This window comes from Protopterus annectens, chromosome 8.part0, assembly GCF_019279795.1.
Source record: "Protopterus annectens isolate FY-2018-M chromosome 8.part0, PAN1.0, whole genome shotgun sequence".
NCBI lineage: Eukaryota > Metazoa > Chordata > Ceratodontiformes > Protopteridae > Protopterus > Protopterus annectens.
The window spans coordinates 1,226,930,260-1,226,953,276 of record NC_056741.1 but is presented as its reverse complement, the minus strand read 5'-3'; the positions used below and the strand labels follow the sequence as shown (position 1 = coordinate 1,226,953,276).

General features: G+C 41.7%; 1 protein-coding gene across 2 annotated transcripts in view; it reads left to right on the top strand.

Annotated features, from left to right (window-relative positions):
• The window catches only part of LOC122809322 (RNA-binding protein 10-like), a 1,914,178-nt gene that overhangs the window by 997,067 nt on the left and 894,094 nt on the right, over window positions 1-23,017 (top strand). For both annotated transcript variants that reach the window (XM_044080723.1, XM_044080722.1), the window contains exon 12: window positions 7,375-7,472. In XM_044080723.1, coding sequence (XP_043936658.1) covers window positions 7,375-7,472 — 98 coding nt within the window. The remainder of the gene's footprint in view (window positions 1-7,374; window positions 7,473-23,017) is intronic.

The following is a 23,017-nucleotide window of genomic DNA, read 5'->3' as shown; positions in this document are numbered from 1 at the left end:
TTTGATTTGATTCTTTAGAAGATGTCTTTCATAAGTGAAACCAGGCATGTCTGCCAGTGCTGGTCATGCCTGTATTGGATGAGGGGCCAGTAAGTTGTGTTTAGGTGGCTGGCTGAAGATGTATGCATGATCCAAAGTTGGAAATTGATCAACATCGGATCCAGGAAACAGTCATAATGCTGCTGGTCGCATGCTTGTTGACGTGACTGTTGCAGTAGATTCTGAGAGTTTAGTAACAGATCTGCCATGGGTTTGTCATTCTGGTTCCAAACTCTTGTTTTCCATACTCTCTAGTGTGCATGTGAGACATTTCCACAACTGTGTTGGGGGAGGTGGTATCCCCTTATTACACTGAAAAGCCTTTGCAGATTCTAATCGTGGAAGTTTGACTTCCTGCTGTGCATTTATTCCTTGAGGGGTCAGTAGTTGCCTCTTAAGAGATGGCTCTGCAGTGGTTGGTGCCAAGGACAACATTTGAAGGCCTGAATGCCTTGAAGACCAGGCTGCTTTTGAGGGCTTATGTGCTCAAACTGTCTTCGTGTTGTATATGAACATGTTCTGAACTGTTTCCATTTTGTGTATAAACAAGCATGGGGTCACAAGGGCATACCCCTTCTGCTGTGAGGTGATGCTTGTGTAATAGTAGGCTGCAAAGAGGGTTATGACTTTCTCATTGATAATTTATTTTGGAAGTGAACACGATGGATTTAATTGTTTTTCTAGTTCTTGTTTAGTGGTGTTTTAGACACTGTATCTCATCCTAGTTTTTTAGAACTGGAGCATTCACGTAATTGACCTGTTTACTACTTGAGTGAATGTAGTGATGTCCTATTCCTATGTTGCAGTATTCTAGGTGTGGGATTTCCTGCCCTCAAGCGAGTCATATGTCGGCTTCTATACAAAAGCTTCAGTTTGGCTGCTGTACTGTGGGTGAGACATCACACATAGGGCCATAAACCAAGGGGCCTTAAATGTGATGTCTGCACCCACAATCCTCAGAACTTTTCAGCCGCAGACATTCGCATCGTACAATCGCTTCTTCACAGATGTCGCATCTTAAAGATAAGTAGCCCATTGGGTTTCAAACTTTATTTTTGACGATTGTTATAGCTAATGCATGGTTATTGCAACTTTTAGCTGATGTCAGGAAAAAAGTGCCAATGCGGTCCCCAGATACCCCACAAAGACGCCCATTACTGGTGTTTTTTTGCCTAGGCTGGGAACACGATCACTCCTGCGCTGTTTGTCAGTCATTTGTGCCTAAGACCTTGCGCAGTCATCTAGTCTCGTTAAATCTTTACCTAGAGAACCAAAGCCTCAAATGGTTAGCCCTTAGGATGGATCCTGCATCGGAGGCTGCACCTGAACCTTTGCGCAAGAAGGCAAAGTTTCCAAGGCCGCCTTCGCCTGCCGCTCCACTTACCGATACACCACCATCGGCCGATCTAGGGGTTGAGGCACTCTCCGAGGATCCATCTACTGCAGGGATGTCCCTCGAGGAAGCCAATTCACAGCCAACGACCTGCACGTCCATGGAGCTCACTCAAGACACTGCCACCCGTCAAGGGGGAACCATTTTCGGTGTTCCCTCCAGCAGGGAGATCCAGACTTCGGATGTGCTAATCTCCAGACCCGATGCCAGGCCACACTCTACTTCCTCTATAGCCAAAAAGAAGAAAAGTAAACATACCTCCTCCTCTTTAGAAGTTACACCAAATTGGCAGGCCTTCACTTCCTCTCTCATGCAGGCCTTCATGGCCTCTAGGCCTTCAGTCTCAGCCACTTCCACCCTACCTGTTCTGAGCCCTAGGCCCTGTCTGTGCTTTTTCCCTCCCATCCATAACCCCTCAGGTCAGAGAACAACAACATGACTCTTCTTTCTCCATCAGAGGAGTCCATTTCTTATGTTTCCCAGATTGCCTTCTTTCTCTTCATCAGAGGAGTCCATTTCTTATGTTTCCCAGATTGCCTCCCAGGAATATTACTCTCTGGATGAGAAATCTGTGGAGGGGGCTCTCCCCCTGAGGACATTACTTTTGGTGAGACCATCACCAAGATGGATTACTTTAAATGAGACACTTCCCAAATGACTTGACACCCAGAAGAGGTACTTTGAACTGCTGCAAGTGGAATCGCCCTCCCCTTCAGCAGTACCTCCTGTTCTGCCTGCTTACTTGGATCCCTTCAATGTGGCTTCTAAGGACTCTGACTCCCAGCCTCCAACCCCTAAATGTCCTGACCTTTTCTGTAAAGTACCAGAGGACCACAAATTCTTAGTTAAGTCACTTTTGGCAGACCCAGCTGTTATCGCCACCACAGCAGTTTAGCAATCTAGACTGCTGCCTTCTGTCTCCCTACTACCCACTGACAAAGACAGTAAGTACATGGATAGGATGGTGAAGAAGGTGTACACTTCTACTTTGGCTTTCAGAGCCATAAATGATCAGACCCACATGACCAAATATGCATTAGACTTGGTCTCTCAAGCCTCCTCCATGCCGGCTTCCTTGCCTGACAATCCCAGCAAGACGGACATCTCATCCAAACTTTCCTTGGCCCAACAGGTAGCCAGGCACTCAAGGTGCAGCTACAATGCTGCAGAAGCATCCGCCAGGTCTGCAGCATCTGCTTCAGCCCTCAGGAAGTACTCGTGGCTAAGATTCCAGAACCTCCTTGAGGACTTCAAGGCTAAAATCCTGGATGCCCCTTTGGACCACAATGTGCTGTTAGGAAAACAATCTGCTGACCCTTTTTAAAAATCTGCAAGAAAAAAGCAGAGAGCTCCAGGACATTAAGCACCTGCTGGTATTGCCCATACCCAAGTATTACAGGAAATACCCTGCTAAAGCCACATTTGTAAGACCTACTCCACAGCCGCCCTCTTCTAGGTTCAGAAGAGGGGCCAGGAGACCCACTAACTCCAGATCCTCTGCTCCACCACAGCAACCCAGACAGCCCTGTCAGGACAGAGGAGGCCCCAATAATGCATGACTGCCTTGCCCACCTTTCCCACTGTCTCCCCCTTTAGCAATCCATAACTTCAGACCCGTGGGTCTTAAACATTATCCAAAAAGGGTACTTCCAATCCTGGAAAGAGAAGCCACCCAGAAGAGGCATTCCTTCCTTCCTTACCCAAAAACCAGGCCCATCTCATGACGCAAGTTCTGGCACATCATCTACAGCTAGGCACCATAGAGCCCGTTCCTCCAGGACAAGAAGGAAAAGGGTTTTACTCCCGTCTCTTCTTGGTTCCCAAAAAAGATGGCCCCCTGGAGACCCATTATAGCTCTATCCTTTCTAAACCTACATCTTCAGGTACCCTCCTTCAAAATGCTCTGTCCCCACTTTGCTGCCTCTCATTCCAGCCAAGGTCTTCATAGTCACCCTAGACCTAAAGGAAGCCTACCTGCACATACTCATCAGAAGTTCCCACAGACAATTCCTGCATTTCTCTGGCCCTTCCTCTCATTTCCAATTTACTGCCTTGCTCTCTGGTTTATCCACCGCCCCCAGGGTCTTTACAAAGTACCTGGTGCCAGCCATTGCCTTCTGCAGAACTCAAGGGATACAAATTTCCAGGGGTGCTCTACTAAAGCATCTACATTTCACCGTGTCACTTCTGCAGACCCTAGGATTCACCATCAGCCTCCCCAAATCCTCTCTGATCCCAAGCCAGGACAAGATTTTCCTCTGCTGCAGAATCAGAACAGACACAACCGAAGGCCTATCTACCTCAGGATAAGGTTCTGTCTTTAACTTGCCACTTCAGGGAAGCTCTGCTATCCTGAAAGGTGACGGCAAGGCATTTTCTTCACCTCCTAGGTTTGATGGCAGCAACCATCCCCATGCTACCTCTGGCAAGAATGCACATGTGTAAGATGCACTGGTTCCTGAAGAACACCTGGTCCCAGCACCTACATCCCCTAGAGCAGGCCATATCCCTCCTTCCCTGTCTGAAAACAGAAATTAACTGGTGGATCCAGCAAGTGAAATTGAACTCAGGGCTCCCACTACAGCCCCCACCCCAACCCAAGTTATGCATACAGATGGCTTAGATTCAGGTTGGGGAAAAGCTCTGGCCTCTTACAAGATTCTGGAGAAGTGGCATCCCTCTCTCTTCAGGCCAAACACATCAGTATCAGGGAAATGACAGCAGTTTTCTTAGCTCTATAGACCTTCACCTCCCCTTCTAGTTCCAGGGGTGCTCTAGATTGTCACCGACAACACCATGGTGATGTGGTAACCCAACAAGCAGGGAGGAACAAAGGCCCGTCAGTTGTGCAGTCTATCCCTGCTGATATGGGACTTAGCCTTCTGGCTCAACTTAGTCCTGCAGGGTGGTCTACATCCCCTCACAGGACAACCTCCAAGCAGACCTCTTGAGCATTACCTCCTTGCCTCAACAAAAATGGATGATCAACAGGGAGGACTTCTTAGACATAGTCCACCTGTGGGGTGCTCCAAAAATAGACCTGTTTGCCTCCCCCCCCCCCCCCAGAACAGGCAACTGCAGAGCTTCTGCTTAAAAACCCACTCCCCTTTAGCACGGAGAGTGGACGCTTTCAGCATCTCTTGGGAGGGGAAGTTCCTTTATGCTTTCCCCCCATTCCCACTGATTCAGAAAGTCCTCCTGAAAATCCAGAAGGGCAAACCAAAAATCTTGTTAGTGACTCCCTACTGGCCAAAGCAGCACTGGTTCCCCCTACTTCACAAACTAGCCAAGGGCAGTCGCTTTAAGTTACCCTACAAGGTGGACCTACTGTCACAAGGCAAAGGAACTCTCCTACACCCACAGGTACAAATGTTGTCTGACTCTGTGGGTGATAAACTTTTGATTCCTTTCAGACACCACTACTCAGAGGACATGCTTTCAGTCCTAAGGGAGGCAAGGAAAATCCACCATCACAAAATCGTACTTGGCTAAATGGGAAAGATTTGCAAAATGGTGTCTGCAAAAGGGAAGGGACCCCGGCTCCGCCACGGTTCCCCTGGTTCTAAACTACTTGTGTCAGTTGATAAAAAAAAAAAAAAAAAAAAAAAACTTTTTTTATTCTTCTGTAAAAGTTCATCTCTCTGCCATAGCAGCCTCCCTGCCCCTGGAACCCCCCTTGCTGGCCAGGCTCGACTTAAAGCTCTTCCTTAAAGGGGTCGTGCACATGAAACCAAGTAGGAAACCTATCCCTGCACCTTGGGACCTTAACTAGATTTTAGAGAAATGAACCCAACATCCCTTTGAACATGCCGGCCTTTCCTCCTTACAGATGTGTACATGGAAGACTGTCCTGGTAGCCATCACTTCAGCCAGAAGAGTGTCAGAACTACAGGCTGTAATGGCCTGTCCCCCCTACACCGTCTTCCACAAAGACAGGGTGTCCTTGCGAGCCAACCCCTCCTTTATGCCTAAAGTGGTCAATGATCTCTTTCTTAACCAATCCATTCATCTGCCCACCTTTTTTCCCTCGCCCACTAACGAAGGGGAGAGGATGTTGTACTTCCTGGATGTGCACAGACATCTTAGATTCTACCTGGACAAGACCAAGGCCATCAAAGACTAATCAGCTCTGTCTCCTTCCACCCCAGAGCCCTGGGCAAGGCAGTCTCCAAGCAAACCATTGCATGCTGGATCATGAAAACTCTTTGCTTCTGCTACTCTCACCATGGAAAGGAACCCGCAACGGGAATCAAGTCCCATTCCACTAGTGCTGTGGCCACCTGAGGGGCCTTCATGAAAAGCCCAGACACAGCATCCATTTTGGAAGCAGCCACCTGCGCCACTATCCACACCTTCACCAAGCATTACAGATTAGATCAAGATTCCAGAGCTAGAACAGGATTTGCCAGAGCAATCCTGCAGGTTCTTGTAGAACCCTCTGCATCTACTACCACCCTCTCCTCCTCTTAAGCTGTGGTATGCTTCCACACCTAGAATACTGCAACATAGGAATAGAAAGACATGAGTAGTCGTGTAAAATCTTACCATAACCATAGATGTCCTTCTCTTCCATGTTGCAGTATCCCTTCCCACCCACCAGTCCCCCCTAGTCTTGTACCTTCCTGTACTACCTAGATTTCAGTAGGTCTCCAAGTTAACACACCTGTAAACAACTGGCACACCTCCTGCTGGGCCTTATTCTCTGTCTGATGGCCTTCAAGTTCTGAGATTGTGCGTGCAGACGTCACTTTTAAGGCCCTTTGGTTTATGGCCCTACGTGTGATATCCCACACACACTACAGCAGCCAAGCTGAAGCTTTTCTATAGAAGCCGATGTACGAGTCGCCTGAGAGAAGGAAATCCCACACCTAGAATACTGCAGCATGGAAGAGGAAGGACATCTATGGTTATGGTAAGATTTTACACAACTGTTCATTTCTTGCATTCTGTTTTTGCGTCAGTTCAGGAGAGGAGGTAGCAGGGTATTTATTCTTTTTCCCCTATTGCAGTAGATTGCTGGCTGTTCCACTCTTTCTACTGGTTTTTCTTTTATCACCAGGCTCTGGGAGTTGAAACCAAAGGTTTTTGGCTTTGTTCCCCTGATGGCAGTGCGAGTGTGTAGTTTCAGTTGGGTTCCTGGCAATAGAAGAAACAGTTTCTGAGGAGGATGTATGCTATGGATGGTTTAAATTTATGCCAGGGCCAGATCTGTTTGCAAATATAGACCTCCATTGGGCATTCTGCTTGAGTGGGAAGTTATAAGAATTCCCTGGCTTGTTTGAGACTACAGTCTCCCCCTGCCAAATGTGTAGTGGGGAAAAAGAAAAAAGGTGTAGCCTGTTTCTTTGTGCCAGGTTTCATACATTACTAGACTTTCTTTGAAATAGCTTGTGATAAGCTTCAGGTCACTTAGCCAAGATATGTTAAAAGTAGAAAAACATTTTTTTGAAATTCATGCCTTCACAGTAGCATTCCAGTATTGTATGCTTTGGAAGAAGACTATTTGTTTTAGTATTGATTTAATTTTATTGTCCTTTACTCGATCTACCCTTTAGTTTAGGAGTTGCCACCAGTTTTGCTGCATTGTCAGTTTAAATACTCTGACTAAATTCAGATTTAAGTTGTTGAAAGCTCTATGTGGAAACTACTGCACCTTAAAGAAACAGGACACTTCTGCCTTATTTTCCAGTTGTATATCTTGTAATTTCGTAAAATAACTAACTTCACTGTTCCAACGGAGAGTACAGTTTCTTTTTCAAGACTTGCAGAATTTCATTTTCTGAAGGCTTTTAAGTTGTGGAACTATTTTAACTGAGCATAACCTATGTTTTAATCTGCCATATTTCTGTCTACCTTTTTCCTCTTCCGTAAAATATTTAAGTTTGAGCATTCATAAAGTGAAATCCCTCAGAATCATCAGACTTGTGTTTTATTCTTTTCAGGAAGCAGCACAGCTGTTGCAGATCCTTCAGTCACTGGACCCTCCACTGAATATTGATGGAAAAACTATTAATGTAGAGTTTGCTAAGGGGACAAAAAGGTAAGAAGTCTGTACTCCATTGCGCACAATTCAGGGTTGGAATGTTTAGTTTTCATTAACTATTTGTGCTTTGTGTATGTGTAGTTTAGAACTTAGTTGAAGGCTGTATGTGTGTTTTATCTCTGATGCATTATTGTGCAGTACAGACCCCTGACAGGCATTTTTGTATTTGAGTTTAAATTAGAGGGAGGCCTTTCACAAATATCTTTCTGTTGGACTCTGCATATTTTATTTCAGCTGTTAAGTGATATCTTACCAAAATTAATATCTGTTAGATGTCCTATTCCCGTGTTGCAATATTCTGCATATGGGTTTACCCTTCAGTTTCACCTGTGTACGGCCAGTATCCAAAAGCTTTCAGTCCTCCTGTGGTGCGCAAGACGTCTGATGTGGATGAGAGTTTGTGGGCCATAAAGGTGACATCTTACACACACCAGCCCTCAGAATGTTTCAGCTACCAGTCGTACGCCAGGTATTCCTGTTACCACTGACATCGGATTTGTTTTTTCAGTTAAGTACCCCATTGGGGACCTTTTCAGTCCTTATTTTAAATATTGCTTGTTCATGTCATCCAGAAAGGTAAGTGTCAGTGCGGTTGCCAGATCCCTCATACGGACGCCCACGACAAGTGCCTTTTTTGTTTAGGATGGTTGCACAACCACAAGGCCTGCGCGATCTACCAGGCGTTCGTGCCAAAAACTTTGCATAGTCGCTTGCACACACTAAATTTGTACCTTGAAAACCAATGTCTGAAACGGCTAATGCTTTGGATGATGGGCTCTTTGGACCTCCTCAGAACCGCCTAAAAAGGCAGCCAGGACCCTTACAGCCTTCATCTGCTGCTGAGCCCCTACTTACCGATCCCAAACCTGTGGTTGACATAGGCCTAGTTCTAGGATCGGGTTCCAGATCTGCCACTTTGGAGGTCATGGGTCCTCTAAGGACACCACACCATCCTTGGGTGAGAGTGTGTCCACAGAGGCTATTCCAGCGCTGCTAATCAACGTGGGGGGGGTGGACCTGTGTTTACTGAGGAACCGTCTGTCTTCTGATAGCTTGCAATCACCTGGTTCCAGACAGACGTCCGCAGGCCCTCTAAAAAGAAGGGAAAAGAGAAAACCCGTCTCTCCCTCTACAGAAAGCATGCATGATTGGCAGGCTTTCAGCCAAAGCCTCTTCAGTGCATTCATGGCACTGAGACCTACCACTGCTGTTACTGCCTCCACTCCTCCTCCTCTCCTGAGCCCTAGGCCTCTGTCTACTGATCCAGGTTCTAGGGAAGAGGAAGTCCTTTCATATTCCTCTGATGAATCTCTTTCCTAAAATTCTCAACTCTCCTCCCCATTGGGGTATGGTTCCCCAGAGGAAGAGTCACTAGAACCTGATTCCCCAGCTGAAGACCTTAACTGAAACGATCAGCAGGATGAAGGAACACTTAAAATGGGAATCCTCAGAATGTCAGGTACAAAAGAGGTACTACGACCTCATTCCAATGGAAACCCCTAGCCCATCTGCTGTTCCCCCCATCCTTCCTGCCTTAATAGATGCCTTTTCTTCTGCATTTTTGAATCCAGACTCTCCGCTTCCTGCCCCACGCAGACCTGACTGGCTTAATAAAGTACCTGACACTGCTAAACATCTGATGACGTGCCCACCAGCCAATTCTGCCACTATATCTGTTGCCACTGACAAAACCACCAAACTCCTGCCCACTACCACGATTCTCCCAGCTGACACAGACAGCAAGACAATGGAAAGGTTGGGCAAAAAAAATGATACTTCTACCTTGGCTTTTAGAGCCACAAACTATCAGACCCACATGGCCAAATATACATTACCCCTCTTAAAGTTTGCTAACAAACATCTGTCAGATATTCCAGACTCCCCTGCCAAAGCAGCGTCATCCTCTTTCCTGGCTCTCTCATCCCAAGTCACTAGACACACTATCAGGTGTAGTTACGATGCTGCTGAATCCTTTGCCAGGTCAGCATCATCAGCATCTGCCTTACGCAGATATTTGTGGCTTCGCGTACAACCCCTACCAGATGATTTCAGCGCAAAGCTCACTGATGCCCCTCTGTACAATGCTGCAAATTTGGCTCTAAGGTGGCAAACCTCTTTAAATCTCTACATCAGAAAGGTAAAGAAATGCAGGACCTTAAAACATTTACTGGTCTCACCAATTCCCAAGTTTCATAGAAACTATCCTTCCAAAACTCAGTTTATTAGGAAGCACTCCCAATCTGCTCCTCATTCAAGTTCTCTTAAGCCCACTTGGAGGCAACCTACTCCCCCCAGAGCTACCACTCCCTCTAGTCAGAGGGCTTCCTTTTAAGACAGGGCAGGTAGCATCTGACTACCTGCCAATCTTGACCCCCCCCCCTTTTGTCTGCCAGCCTCTCTCACTGTCTCCCCCTTTGGACCCTTCTCACCTCAGATGAGTGGGCCCTGTCAATTCTTCAAAACAGTTGCTTCATGTCCTAAATCTCCTGTCCCATATGACTGGGCATACCCAGACCACCTACTCAGCAATTGTACCTTGTTACAACCAGTAGTGCAGACACTATTTAGATCAGGGTACTATAGAGACAGTCCTCTTTCCTGCATAGGGACAACATTTCTTTTCAAGGCTCTTCCTTGTCCCCAGGAAGGATGGACCATAGAGACCATTTCTAGACCTCTCCTTTCTCAATCTCTTCCTAAAGGTCCCTACCTCCAAAATGCTAACCCTGCCAACCCTTTTTCCTCTTATTATTCCGCAAGAATTCTTGGCTACATTAGATATAAAGGATGCTTATCTCCCCATCCCAATTGGTCACTCCCACAGGAAATATTTAAGATTCTTGGTGGGCTCTTCAGTTGCAGTTCTTTCCCTTGCTCTTTGGACTTTCCACCGCACCCAAAGTCTTTACCAAATGCTTGGCACTGTGCTGGCTTACTGCAGGACAAAGGGAGTGCAGATCTTCCCCTACTTGGATGACATGCTAATCCAGACAGCCAGCCAAGAAATACTGCAAGGGCACATCCAGTTTGTGGTGACGCTACTACAATCACTGGGATTTCAGATAAACCTTCCAAAATCCCATCTTCAACCAACACAGGACGTTGTATTCCTCAGGTGCAGGGTCCGCTCTGATCTCATGGAGGCATTCCTACCCCCTCCAAAAGTGAGCTGTCTGACAGAACATCTTCTCCTGGTGCTTCACTCTATGTAGTTGACTGCAAGGCCATACCTTAAGCTTCTGGGCTACATGGCAGCCACCATACCATGCTTCCTTTTGCAAGGCTACACATGAGGAAGTTGCAGTGGTACCTTCACTCAAGCTGGAAGCAACACAACCAGCTCCTGGAGACGTTGTGCCCCTTCTACCCTGCCTAAAAAAAGAAATACTATGGTGGTTGGCTCAGGTAAAGCGTAACCCAGGCCTCCCTCTCCAATCCACTCAAGTTGTGCACACAGACACCTCAGACCTGGGATGGGGAGCCACCCTTGGACACCGACAGGTGCAGGGCCTGTGGTCAAATCACCTCAAATCAGAGCACATCAATGCCAGAGGGATGAGAGGTAATCCTTCTAGCCCTCCAGGCATTCCAACCTTTCTTACAACAGGGGACACTTTTGATATACACAGACAACACCACTGTTCTGTGGTATGTCAGCAAGCAGGGAGGGACCAAGTCCTACCTGCTCTGCAGGCTAGCCGTTGTGGTCTGGGAATTGGCTGCCTCACAGGGAATTTCATTGCATGTGACCTACATTCCCTCTCTCCACAAAAAACAGGCAGATTATTTGAGGAGAACCAGCACAAACCACTATGAATGGATGCTGCACAGAGATGTCGTTATGGATCTGGTCCACAGGTAGGATACACCTCAAATAGACCTGTTTGCCTCCACAGTCAACAGGCAACTTCCTGACTTTTGCACCAGGACACCTGAACCACAAGCACTGGCAATAGATGCTGTCTCATTTTCCTGGAAGGGGAAATACCTGTATGCATTCCCCCCTTCCCACTCATTCAGAAGGTCCTGCTGAAAATTCAGCAGGACAACCCGAAAATATTGCTGGTGACTCTCTCCTGGCCCAGACAGCACTGGTTCCCCTTACTCCTAAACTTGTCCAAGGGCAATCACCACAAGTTACCCCCCCCTCGCAGAGTGGATCTTCTCACATAGAACAAGGGGTCACTAATCCATCCACAGTGGCAGGTTCTGCACCTTACTCTGTGGCTGATAGGATTTTGATCCCATTTTAGACACCTTTGGAGTGAGGACATGCTCAATATTCTGCAGGAGGCCAGGAAACCAAATACTAGGAAGTCATATCTCTCCAAGTGGAAACAATTCGCTATTTGGTGTCATAAAAGACAGTTCAATCCGCTTCTCAGTGAACCCCAACTAGTTCTGTCTTATTTGTGTGAGCTACTGCAGACTGGACTGGCTTATTCATTTATCACAGCCCATCTGTCTGCTATTTCAGCTTGCCTGCTTCTGGATCCCCCATTAGCATCTAGACTTTCTGGCAGACTTTTCCTTAAGGGGTATTGCACCTTAGGTCCCCCCCCCCCAGGAAACCCATCAACCCTGCCTTGAGACCTCAACTACGTGCTAGAGAAGCTTACGCTACCTCTCTTTGAGCCAACAGACAAAGCCTCATTAAAGCACTGTACTTGGAAAACTGTTCTATTAGTGGTCCTAACCTCAGCCAGGAGAGCGTCCGAACTCCACGCCCTTATGGCTACTCCTCCCTTCCTAGTTTTCCACAAGGACAGGGTTACCTTCAGGACAAACCTGTCCTTCATGCCCAAGGTAGTCAATGACCTTGTCCCTCAGTCAGGCCATACAGTTGCCCGTTTTTTTTCCCAAACCCACAAGGAGACTCAGAGTGCTGCATTCCCTGGATGTTCACAGGCAAATCAGATTCTACCTGCACCATACCAAGTTTATCAGACAGCTGATCAGCTTTTTGTATCCTTTTCACCCCAGAGTTTTTGGGAAGGCAGTGACCAAGTAGACTATTTTCTACATGGATCTCCAAAGCCATTACCTTTTACTACCAATTCCATGGTAAGTCCCTGCAGGGTGCAGTTTAAAGCTCATTCCACAAGAGCAATGGCATCTTTAGGAGCCTTCTTCAAGGGTCTGGATACCTCTTCTGTCCCGGGAGCTGCTACTTGGTCCTCAGTCCACAACTTCACCAAGTACTACAAGCTGGATCTCATCTCCCGATCCAGGGCAGGGTTCACCAGGGCTATCCTTCATGGATTCCTGGAGTCTGCCTCCAGACTACCACCCCAACCTCAGTGAGCTTTGGCACTCACCCATATGCAGAATACTGCAACATGGGAATAGAAGGACAAAAGTTGTGTAAAGTCAAAGTTGTGTAAAATCTTACCATAACCATAGATGTCCTTCTCTTCCATGTTGTAGTATTCCTTCCCACCCTCCTTCCCCTCTTGTCAGCTCATTACTTCCTTTCTGGATGGCAATGATATGGCATTGCCCCTTACAGGACTGGCTCTGACTGGGGCTACTGTTCTGAGGGCTGGTGCATGCCGAAGTCACCTTTATGGCCCATGAACTCTCGTCCACATCAGACGTCTCACGCACTGCAGAGGGACTGAAAGCTTTTGGATACTGGCTGCACATACGCGAGACTGAAGGGTAAACCTATATGCAGAATACTGCAAAATGGAAGAGAACATCTATAGTTATGTAAGATTTTGCACAACTTTTTATTTATTTATTTTTTTACTTTACCTGCAGCATTATCATTATCAAATTATTGTTTCAACCTTCTATTTTTACCAGAATTTCTTAACTGATGAGTGTGGCGTTTGGCATTATTCTTTCTGATACAGATAATATTCGTGTTGGTTCTTTTTACTACTGGTTAAGCAGTGTATTAGTATACAGTGTATTCCTTTTAAGCAGAGTGTTTCATTGCTTTGAACATTCTGTGTTGGTAGGGTTTTCAAGTCCATCAGTAATGTCGTACAGCTGTCGAGCTGCGACTGCACAAAACAGTATACTACAGCAAGCTTGCATGTTCATGATTTAAAGTCACTTCTAGCTATTAAGATATCCAGATTGGATTTGCCTAATGTTGCTGAAAAATTCCACCAGAAGGATTAAGTACCTTTTAAAATAATTTAGCATTATTGTGCTGTATTTGACAGAAATTGTTTTTAGTCAAACGGTTTTGATCCTGCTTCACTTGTCATATTGGTGTTTTGCTTGATGTTCTCTGGGCTATCTGGTGTCAGTGTTAATGTTTTCTAAAGATCAGTTTATGCCCATTTTAGCAGTGTGTTCTCTTGGGGAGACATTGTTTGGCAGGTTGCTTTTATAGTAGGGACGGGACACTGGTGCATATGCTATGTTACTCAGACATCCTTTGTTTTTAGAATGTTTCTCCTTATTTTAAGCAGCTCATTTGTCTTCCAGGTTTAACTTCAAGGAGTTCTCTCCATGGATCCTTAGTTGACTGTACCAGTTCTGCTGGTCTCAAGTCAACATTTTCCTGTGAAATCCTTAGAGGTGTCCACCCACATTTATTGATACATTTTGTAATGTGCTTGCTAGATGTGTACATGTCCAAGCAGCCTGACTTTTTTGTTTTCATTTTGGATTTCCATCCTTGCTTTCATTTGTGATATTCTGTTGCATAAGGCAAAATTAATGCATACTGAATGACTAAATGGCAGTTAAATTACCAGCAAAAACCCTCACTGGCATTGCTTTTACTGCTATGAGGTTGACAAATGCTGCACATGCCAGTGGTTCAGTACAGTCACTGTAATGTGCAAAAGGGAAAGTTTTTTAACTTATTTAGAAATGTGGTGGATTTGAGCTGCTCCAGAGAGCCTGCATGAAATGGAGTGGTGAAGGCTTGAGCGCCTAGATGCTCACTTCTGTAGTACATGAAAAGACTGCTTAAGAGAGACAGTGCTTCCCAACTTTGGGAGGCAGTACATCATGGTAGTAGTCTGGCACACTGGGCTGAGTATTTGGCTGAAGATCAAAATTAACCAGCCTGCTCCTGGGATAGTGGTCCCTTGAATCTAATCATAGATATTTTTTATTCTATCCTAAACTGTGGACCCAGTGCTCTCCTCTGACTTGGTCAGACCAAGTACGTCCTGGGTGAGGTCATCTTTTGCTAGGAATCATAACTTAGTGTCCGCATATCAGTGCAAGTTTTTGTTTGCTTATGTTTTTCTCTTCCTGATGACGATCTGGATGATCATCCTAACTCTGCCCATTTGTTCTGTAACCGAGTAAGAGCAGATCATAGTGTGGCCATAATCTAGAAAACTATTGGAATTTGTTACACACCTTACCATTCATTTTAATATGCTGCCACTGTCCCAGTGGATGGACACGTGATGAAGTGCAAGGGTGTGTCACACACTTAACAAGGTGATCTCCCATAGCATTGTCCTTTTTATAAAGGCAGATGCAACTACCATTTTTTATTTCCTGCAGGTATTGTATGTGGATTGTGTGTTTCCAAACACATGCCATAAACCTCTTTTCTGAGAGATGAGTGGGCTCCAGCTTATTCTTGTTTCTTCCAAGCTCGCTTCTCAAATCTCTGGGTAGCAAACCAAACCTGGGTCAATGGATAATAGGGTTTTTTTTTTCCATATAAGCAAAACAGTTGGCAAAATTAGTTTGACATTTTAATATGTGGTGGGAGCTTGAGTTGTGAATATACAAATGTAGTCTAATAAAGTGTGGCCTGAAGCCAAAGCTGAGCTTGATGCAGGCTGGTCCACAGAGTACATTTTCTTCAGGTGACACTACGCTTGTTTGAGCTTACTCCTGATTGAATGCGGAAAGTACTGCCTCACACTTGCATGCGTTGAGTTTTGGAGGAAGACTGGCAAACTAAGTGCACGGTCTTCAGCTTCACCATTAGATGAATTAGAGAGGCTTTTATGTTTACATGTTAAATGGACTCACCTCAAGTTCCCTTTTCCTCCAATTAGAAACCTTTGCCATTTCTTCAGAAAAAGCCTGTAGCACCAGCTGTTAGAAATGCTTTCCTCCCCTTCAAAACGTGATGATTAAATAAGGACATAATGAATGAAGCAAAGTAGATTAATAAAAAAGAGAAAAACAGTAAAATGTTTCCATTATTTTCCTACAGTATACATTTTCTTAACAATTTTTATTCGCTACATTCTATAAATCAGTTCCTGTCTTCCCTTAAACCTCACTCATCAGCATTATTCTTCATGTATTGTTCCCACAAATTCCATTTATTTCAATGTAATTTATGCGTTCCTTTTTTAAAAATCCCACCTCCAGTTTTTCTCTCTTGCACAGTATTCAGTACTAGGTAGTTTAGGTTTTGTTTCCATTTTCTAGTAAGTGATTTCTTAGCTGCCAGTGTCATTAAACGTACTAAGGCCTTACTTTGTCTAGACAATTCAGATCCTATTTCCTTGTTTACAGCCGTTGGCTCCCCCAGTATTTAAGGCAAAGTGCTCTGTAAAGAATTTTTAAAATCTGTCAACTTTTTACATGCCCAAAAACATATTCTCGATTACCTCTTTCCCATCACACTTCCAGCATTTGCTTATCTACCTGAGGAAAGTTTCTCTGAAGTCTGCTCAGTTTGTAAAAATACCTGTGCAAAAATCCTAAACCTTTTGAACTTGCATAGTTGAGAGCTATACAGATTTCTTCCCATAGTACTTTTGTAAATTCTTTCCTTTTTCTTTTCCCAGCCTCTTCTAACCTTTACTGATAGATAACATGCAGTATTTGATATGCTGTACAGGTTATCCTTTTTTAAAAGCAGCTACCACAGCTGGTGTTTCACTTAACTCTCCTTCTTGTTTCCAGTATCTCATTATCAATCCATGGTAGTAAAGGCAGTCTCTAACCTTCTGTTCATCTCATCCCACTATATTACCATTGTCTCCCAATACTTTGTCTGCTGCATTAAATTTTTTTCTAGTAAATTCCACCCCCTCTTGCCTATTTTCCTTATCCCTACTTGCAGTCTATCCCTATTGGTAAAGTACAATTTCTTCATTCCTGTGTCGGCTTAAGTTTTTTGAATATGTTCTGGTACTGTGACTAAAATATTCTGATGGTTAATATTCCTCTTAAGGACCTGTATCCAAAATTTGCTCCTTATTTCTTGAACTTACCCCCCCCCCCCCCGTTTCATCAGTCCTTACCACCTTGAATCATAACTTCCTCCATGTATTCTGTTTGTGAGCCTCAACTCCATAGCGCTCAAGTATCCCTTCTTCGTCATTTTAAGCCACCTTGATCTATGGCAAGAATCAACTTGTCCCACTTAACATTTGCTGTCTTCCTGTCCCAAATACATTTTTTTTATTTAACATTTGTTTACTGGGAAAGTCTTACTGGACACTGGTCCATTTTCAGTGGAGGCCCGGGAACAAAAGCTCCAACAATATGAAAAACTAACGTTATACCAGATGAAAATTAGAGGTACAGGTCAACAATGAAAGAACACATTGCAAATATAAGTAACAGAAAGAGATGACACCTTAGCAATTTTAACAAAATTTGTACATCAAAGAGTCATGGTATTATACAAGCTAGACTAGCATATATATATTAGAAAGCACAGTATGATATTTTTGAGGAAGACTTTCAATGATTTGAGGTAAGATTAAATATATATAGGGAAGGAAGAAGGCATAATAGGATAGTAAATTTCTTCAACTTTTTGTTGTGTACAGCTTTTCCTTTGATAAAAATATGCCTGACATGTATACAACATTAAAGGTAGTACAAGCAGTTTGCTACCTTATCCATATTCAAGAGCTTTCAGCTTTTCAGTTTTGTTATTTCAGTCGCTTCCCACATTTATCCTTGGCTGCTGTAACAGAATCCTTTCTAATGTTTGCACCTAAATACTTTTTATGCCCCCATAAATATGGTCATTGCTAAATGGGTTCATTCATGGGTACATAGCCGCATTAGCCTTCGTTTTTATCCTTTATTTTACATCCTCAAAAGAGTTGACTGCAAATGTTCCATAATACCGGAATATCCTTTTCTGAGTTTATCAAGTGAAAAATCGGTCTAGCATTTAGGATTCCTGGTTTTCACCCAGGAGTTATTAACACAACCTCTGTATCAGACCAACAATTATACGATATCACACAAGTCACTAAGAACGCTAAAATTTAATAAGAAGCTTTCGGGCTATCCTCCCTTCATCAGCACATAAAATCAAGTAAATTTCCAAGCTTTAAATACAGGTACATTTAAATCACATGATCTTAGCCAGCTTACCATTGTTGTTCTCTTAAAACAATCATTTATCACATATATTACATGAAAAATACAAAATAAATACACATATACAAAAAATATACATATATAAAAATTATACATGTATGAAAACAGATATTATTTATAATGGCTTCTACAAACATATTTTAGAGTTTAGTTCACATACATTTAAGTTCAGGGGTATAAGTGTAATAACTACGAATCTAAGAGGTGGTGACATAAATAACAAGCTGGAACTCAAAGAATATGAATGGATCATCAGGTTACAGGCAGACTCACCACCAGGTTTAAATAGCACCATTAGTTTAAAGCTGGTTTTGGTAAAAAGACAGACAATATTTAATTTGTTTTCATACATGTATATTTTTTATATATGTATATTTTTTGTATATGTGTATTTCTTTATTTTGTATTTTTCAAGTAATATATGTGATAAATGATTTAAGAGAACAACAATGGTAGGCTGGCTAAGATCATGTGATTTTAAATGTACCTCTATTTAAAGCTTGGAAATTTACTTGATTTCACCCTGGAGTCCCAGGTTTGACTCTTGGTATGGGAACGGGACACTCTGGGGTTAGTGGTTGGCATAATGGTTATGGTGTTTACCTTAACCAACACAGTGTACAGAGTTTGATTCTCACCTTTGAAATGGAAATTGGATAGGCTTAAAATGGCCCACAAGGGCAGCTAGCTTAGTACTTAACTATGAAAACTATGAAAATAACATCTGCAAATAAAGCTAACTGTTTTGGAGTACGGATACTTGTAATATCCTTGAGTTTGAGTACCTTATTTTCTTTTTTAGTGGCTTTGATTTTAAAGCAAATAGCAAAAGAGAAAGACATTGCTGCTTAGTACCTCTCACCAAACATAACTTGTTGGAGAGGAACCCTCCCACCTTACTTCTTGCCTCCAACCCTTCATGCATCTCCCTTATTAACCTTGTTTACCAATGAATGGAAATCACACAGTTGCCCTACTTATAAAAACCTGTGTCTCTATTGAATGCTTTCTCTGCTTAAAGACCCACCAGCAGTAGTGGAGTTTTCTTGCACTCCACTTTACTGTAGGTCATCATTCTTCTGTTAAGGTGAAATGTTTTCTTTCCTTCCACAAAACCACACCTTGACCCCATGTCTTTGCTGTTATAGACATACACTTTATAATTTGGTTTAAAATTGAAATAGCTCTATGTGAAGCTGAGACTGAAGGTCTTTACCACCACAGCTTTCTTTCAATTTGCTGATATTTCTCTTTGCCTTTAAAATACTGTTAAGCAAACCTTCAAGACCTTTATCACTTCTCTAAGTTTCAGACTTCCATGGGAATACAGTCTGTTCCTGGTGGTTTCTCTGATTACACAGCACTGTTTTATATCCCATCTCATCCTGTTTTGGCTGTTAATTGTTGGCCTCATCTTCCTCTGACCTTGGCATAATTGTTTTCTAAAAGTGCCTCCTCTTCGTTTTCCTATTCCTCTATTTTGTATGTGCTTTTGTTATGTGTGTAGTACCTTTCTAAGATCTCTGGTTAGTTGCGTTGTCATAGGCTTCCTAGGTTTTGCGACAGCCTTTTTCACTCTTAAGTTGTTACTCTGCAAGTTTTTGTGCTCTGGAGTTACCAGAGATAGCATATTATCCAAATGTTCCCTTATTTTCTCTCACTTTTTGGTTGCTCCTTTCTGCAGTGCTCCAAGCTTTGTTAGTTTGTTTTAATTCGTATTACTTATTTCCCATCTGTCTTGTCTTCTTATTCTAGCATGTTTTAAACTTAAAATTTTGTCCCGCCTGCTAGCGATCCCTTCTTATAAAATTTCTAACTTCTGTAATAACTTCTGAATAATTTCTATTATCCATTCTGTAAAGTACTCCCTTTTTAACAGATACGTAGGAAAGCACTAGTGTCTCATTTTTAATTCATCATCCTGCATCTTTGTTTTTTTTTTTATTGATGGCATTGAAGTCGATGCTTTTAGTTAAGTACACATACTGCTTTGCCAAGTCCATTTTTAAGCCAGTTATTGTACCTTGGGAAGTAATATGTAAATTGTTTGACTTCCTGATACTGAAGTCGCACAGTCCTTACCAAACTGTTTTATATATATATATATATATATATATATATGTGTGTGTGTGTGTATCTATATATCTATATATATATATATATATATATATATATAATATATTTTCTTTGTGTCTTTCGGCTTTTCCCGGTTAGGGGTCGCCACACCGGTCTGCTAATGATTGGTAGTTGATTTTTACGGTCCGCTAATGATTGGTAGTTGATTTTTATGGTCCGCTAATGATTGGTAGTTGATTTTTACGTGCCGAGTTACCAGCTCTGATGTACAGCCTTCAACGAAGGTACGCCCATTCACGCATGTTTCCACGCAGAAGACGCTCTAGCTGAGAATCGAACCGGACAGCATCTTACTGTGAGGCAACAACGCTACCGCATCACCACCACCGCTGGTTTTATATATATATATATATATATATATATATATATATATATATATATATATATATATACACACACACACACACACACACACATATATATATATATATATATATATATATATATATATATATATATATATATATATATATATATATGCGTGTGTGTATATACACACACATCTTCAGAAAGCTACTGTTTGATTTATTTCTGTTCTAAGCCCCCCAATGCAGCATCATAGGTTTATAGGTAGGTAACACAAAGAAACACTTCCAAATTCCACAAGTAGGTAGGCAAACCAAAAGAAAAATCCATTTATTGTAAAAATTAAGCGCTTTTCGTACGTAGCATATACAAACTTCTTCAGATGGGGAACAAAAGTAAAAGTGCCTTTTAAATGCCAAAGGCTCGTGATCAGCTGCTACATCAGTTGAAGTATAAAGGCTCATTAAAGGCATATTACTTAAACATAACCAAGCATGTTTTCTAATAAAACTTATAAGACTACATAAAATATTATTATAAATGATATATGCAACAAAATATTTAAGTAACTAATAACATATGCACAAGCTTCTTTGAATGAATACAGCCAGGCTATTAACAGAATTAAATCTTATATAAATGATCTATTTATAGAACAGAGGATAGATATGGATCTATATAATTATCTAATTATGCCCTCTCCTACAGCTCCTATTATTTTCGGTGTACCAAAAATACACAAGGACCTGAATTAATCCACCTTTCAGGCCTATAGTAAATGGTAGAAATAGTGCAACATATGCCTGTGCAAAAGTAGTAGATGGAATACTTAAAAAACATGTTAACCTTGAACCATGTATATGTAAAGATTCTTGGTCCTTCCTACAGAAAATCAATGATATTAACTTTAATGAACAGATCAATTTACTCACAATCAATGTGAAAGATCTTTACACCTCTATACCACAAGACTTGGGTATTGAATGGGTAATATTGACCTTAAAGGATAAAGGTGCACCTCCATCGGAATTATTTTTAGTAGTGGAATTACTGAATATAGTGCTAGCACATAACTATATTACTTTCAAAAACAACTTTTTCCATCAAAAGAGTGGAGTGGCAATTGGGTTCACCTTGCGTCTCAAGTTTCGCTAATTTGGTTATGAGCTATTGGGAAAAACAATATGTGTTTGGTAATGAGCACATTATCTCTCAAATTGCCTATTATACCCGGCATTTAGATAATATATTCATTCTATTGAGAGGAAACATTAATATGGCTGAAGATCTTGTCAAATATTTTAATACTAGTACTGATTTTCTTCATTTTACATTTAATTTTGAGGAAAATCAAATTGCCTATTTGGATGTGTTCTTGATTAAAAACATTCTTGATAAAAAAAAAATACGATACTAAAATATATAGAAAACCATCATATTCCAATACTTTCCTACATTTTTCTAGTGCTCACCCTATGTATCAAAAAAAGTCCGTGGTTAAAGGGCTGCACAGATAATTACAAGGGATGATGATATTTGAGGAATGTAGGAATTTAAATGACATGTTCCTTAGAAGAGCATACCCTATGGGATTTATTGATAAAATACTAGATGAAATTTATGATGAGATATAGAGGGGTTTCTAAACCAATTGTTAATGGATCTGGTGTCAATGGATGTGGTGAAACACCTATCTTTAAAATATGAAGCATTGGATTGGATAATTTTTCCCTGTGACACAGTAAGTTTATCAGCTAACAGTAAAGAGAAAAGTAGATCTTTCTCTTTTGAATACAGTTTGACCTTCGCTTTTAATTCCGATTTCCATTTTATAAAGGGAATTAAAAATTGGAACATCATAAAAGAAAGTAAGGAATTAATAGATGAAGTAGGTAAAGCACCTAAATTTACATTAAGAAGAGATAGGAACTTTAAACAGTTACTGGAGGGTATCAACAACATTGAATGCAAAGTAACCAATAAAGGTATGCACAGCTGTGGTTCCTGTCCCTATTGTAAATTTATTTTTGTGAGTAATACCATTACTATTAATTTAGATATAAAAAGTAAGTACAAAAATAATTGTAATTCTAAAATGGTTATTTACTTAGCTAAATGCCATTTTTGCCCATGTTTTTACGTGGGTAAAACTGTTTGTAGAATCTACGAACACATATATAATATAAAAAAAATCTAAGTTAGATAACGCTTTGGCTAAGCATGTATCGGAATATTCTACACACACTTTTAAATTCTGGGTGTTAGACCAGCTAATACCTAATATTAGGGGTGGCCCTTTAGAAATTGAGTTAGAAAAGTTAGAATTATTATGGCAGATTAGATTGTATTCATGTAACTGGCCAGGCTTAAATGATGTGTTCCATAATGGCACTGTTAAAACTTAAAAGCCTTAGTAGATAGGAATTTTATTGGATTAATGTTATATGTATTTATTTCTTGTATACGTATATATTTTTTATAGATACATATTTAGTTTTTACTAATGATTTTTTTCATATAAATCATTTTTATTTAATATTTAATGTGTTTGCTGCTGTTTAGTTTATAACATGGATTTTTAAGATATAGATTTGTTTATTTATATACTAGTATATTTTGAAAATCATCTTATTTTTTAAAAGGTTGACAGTTGATTAGATATGTTATTAGTTAAATATTTTGTTGCATATATCATTTATAATATTTTATGTAGTCTTATAAGTTTTATTAGAAAACATGCTTGGTTATGTTTAAGTAATATGCCTTTAATGAGCCTTTATACTTCAATTGATGTATCAGCTGATCAC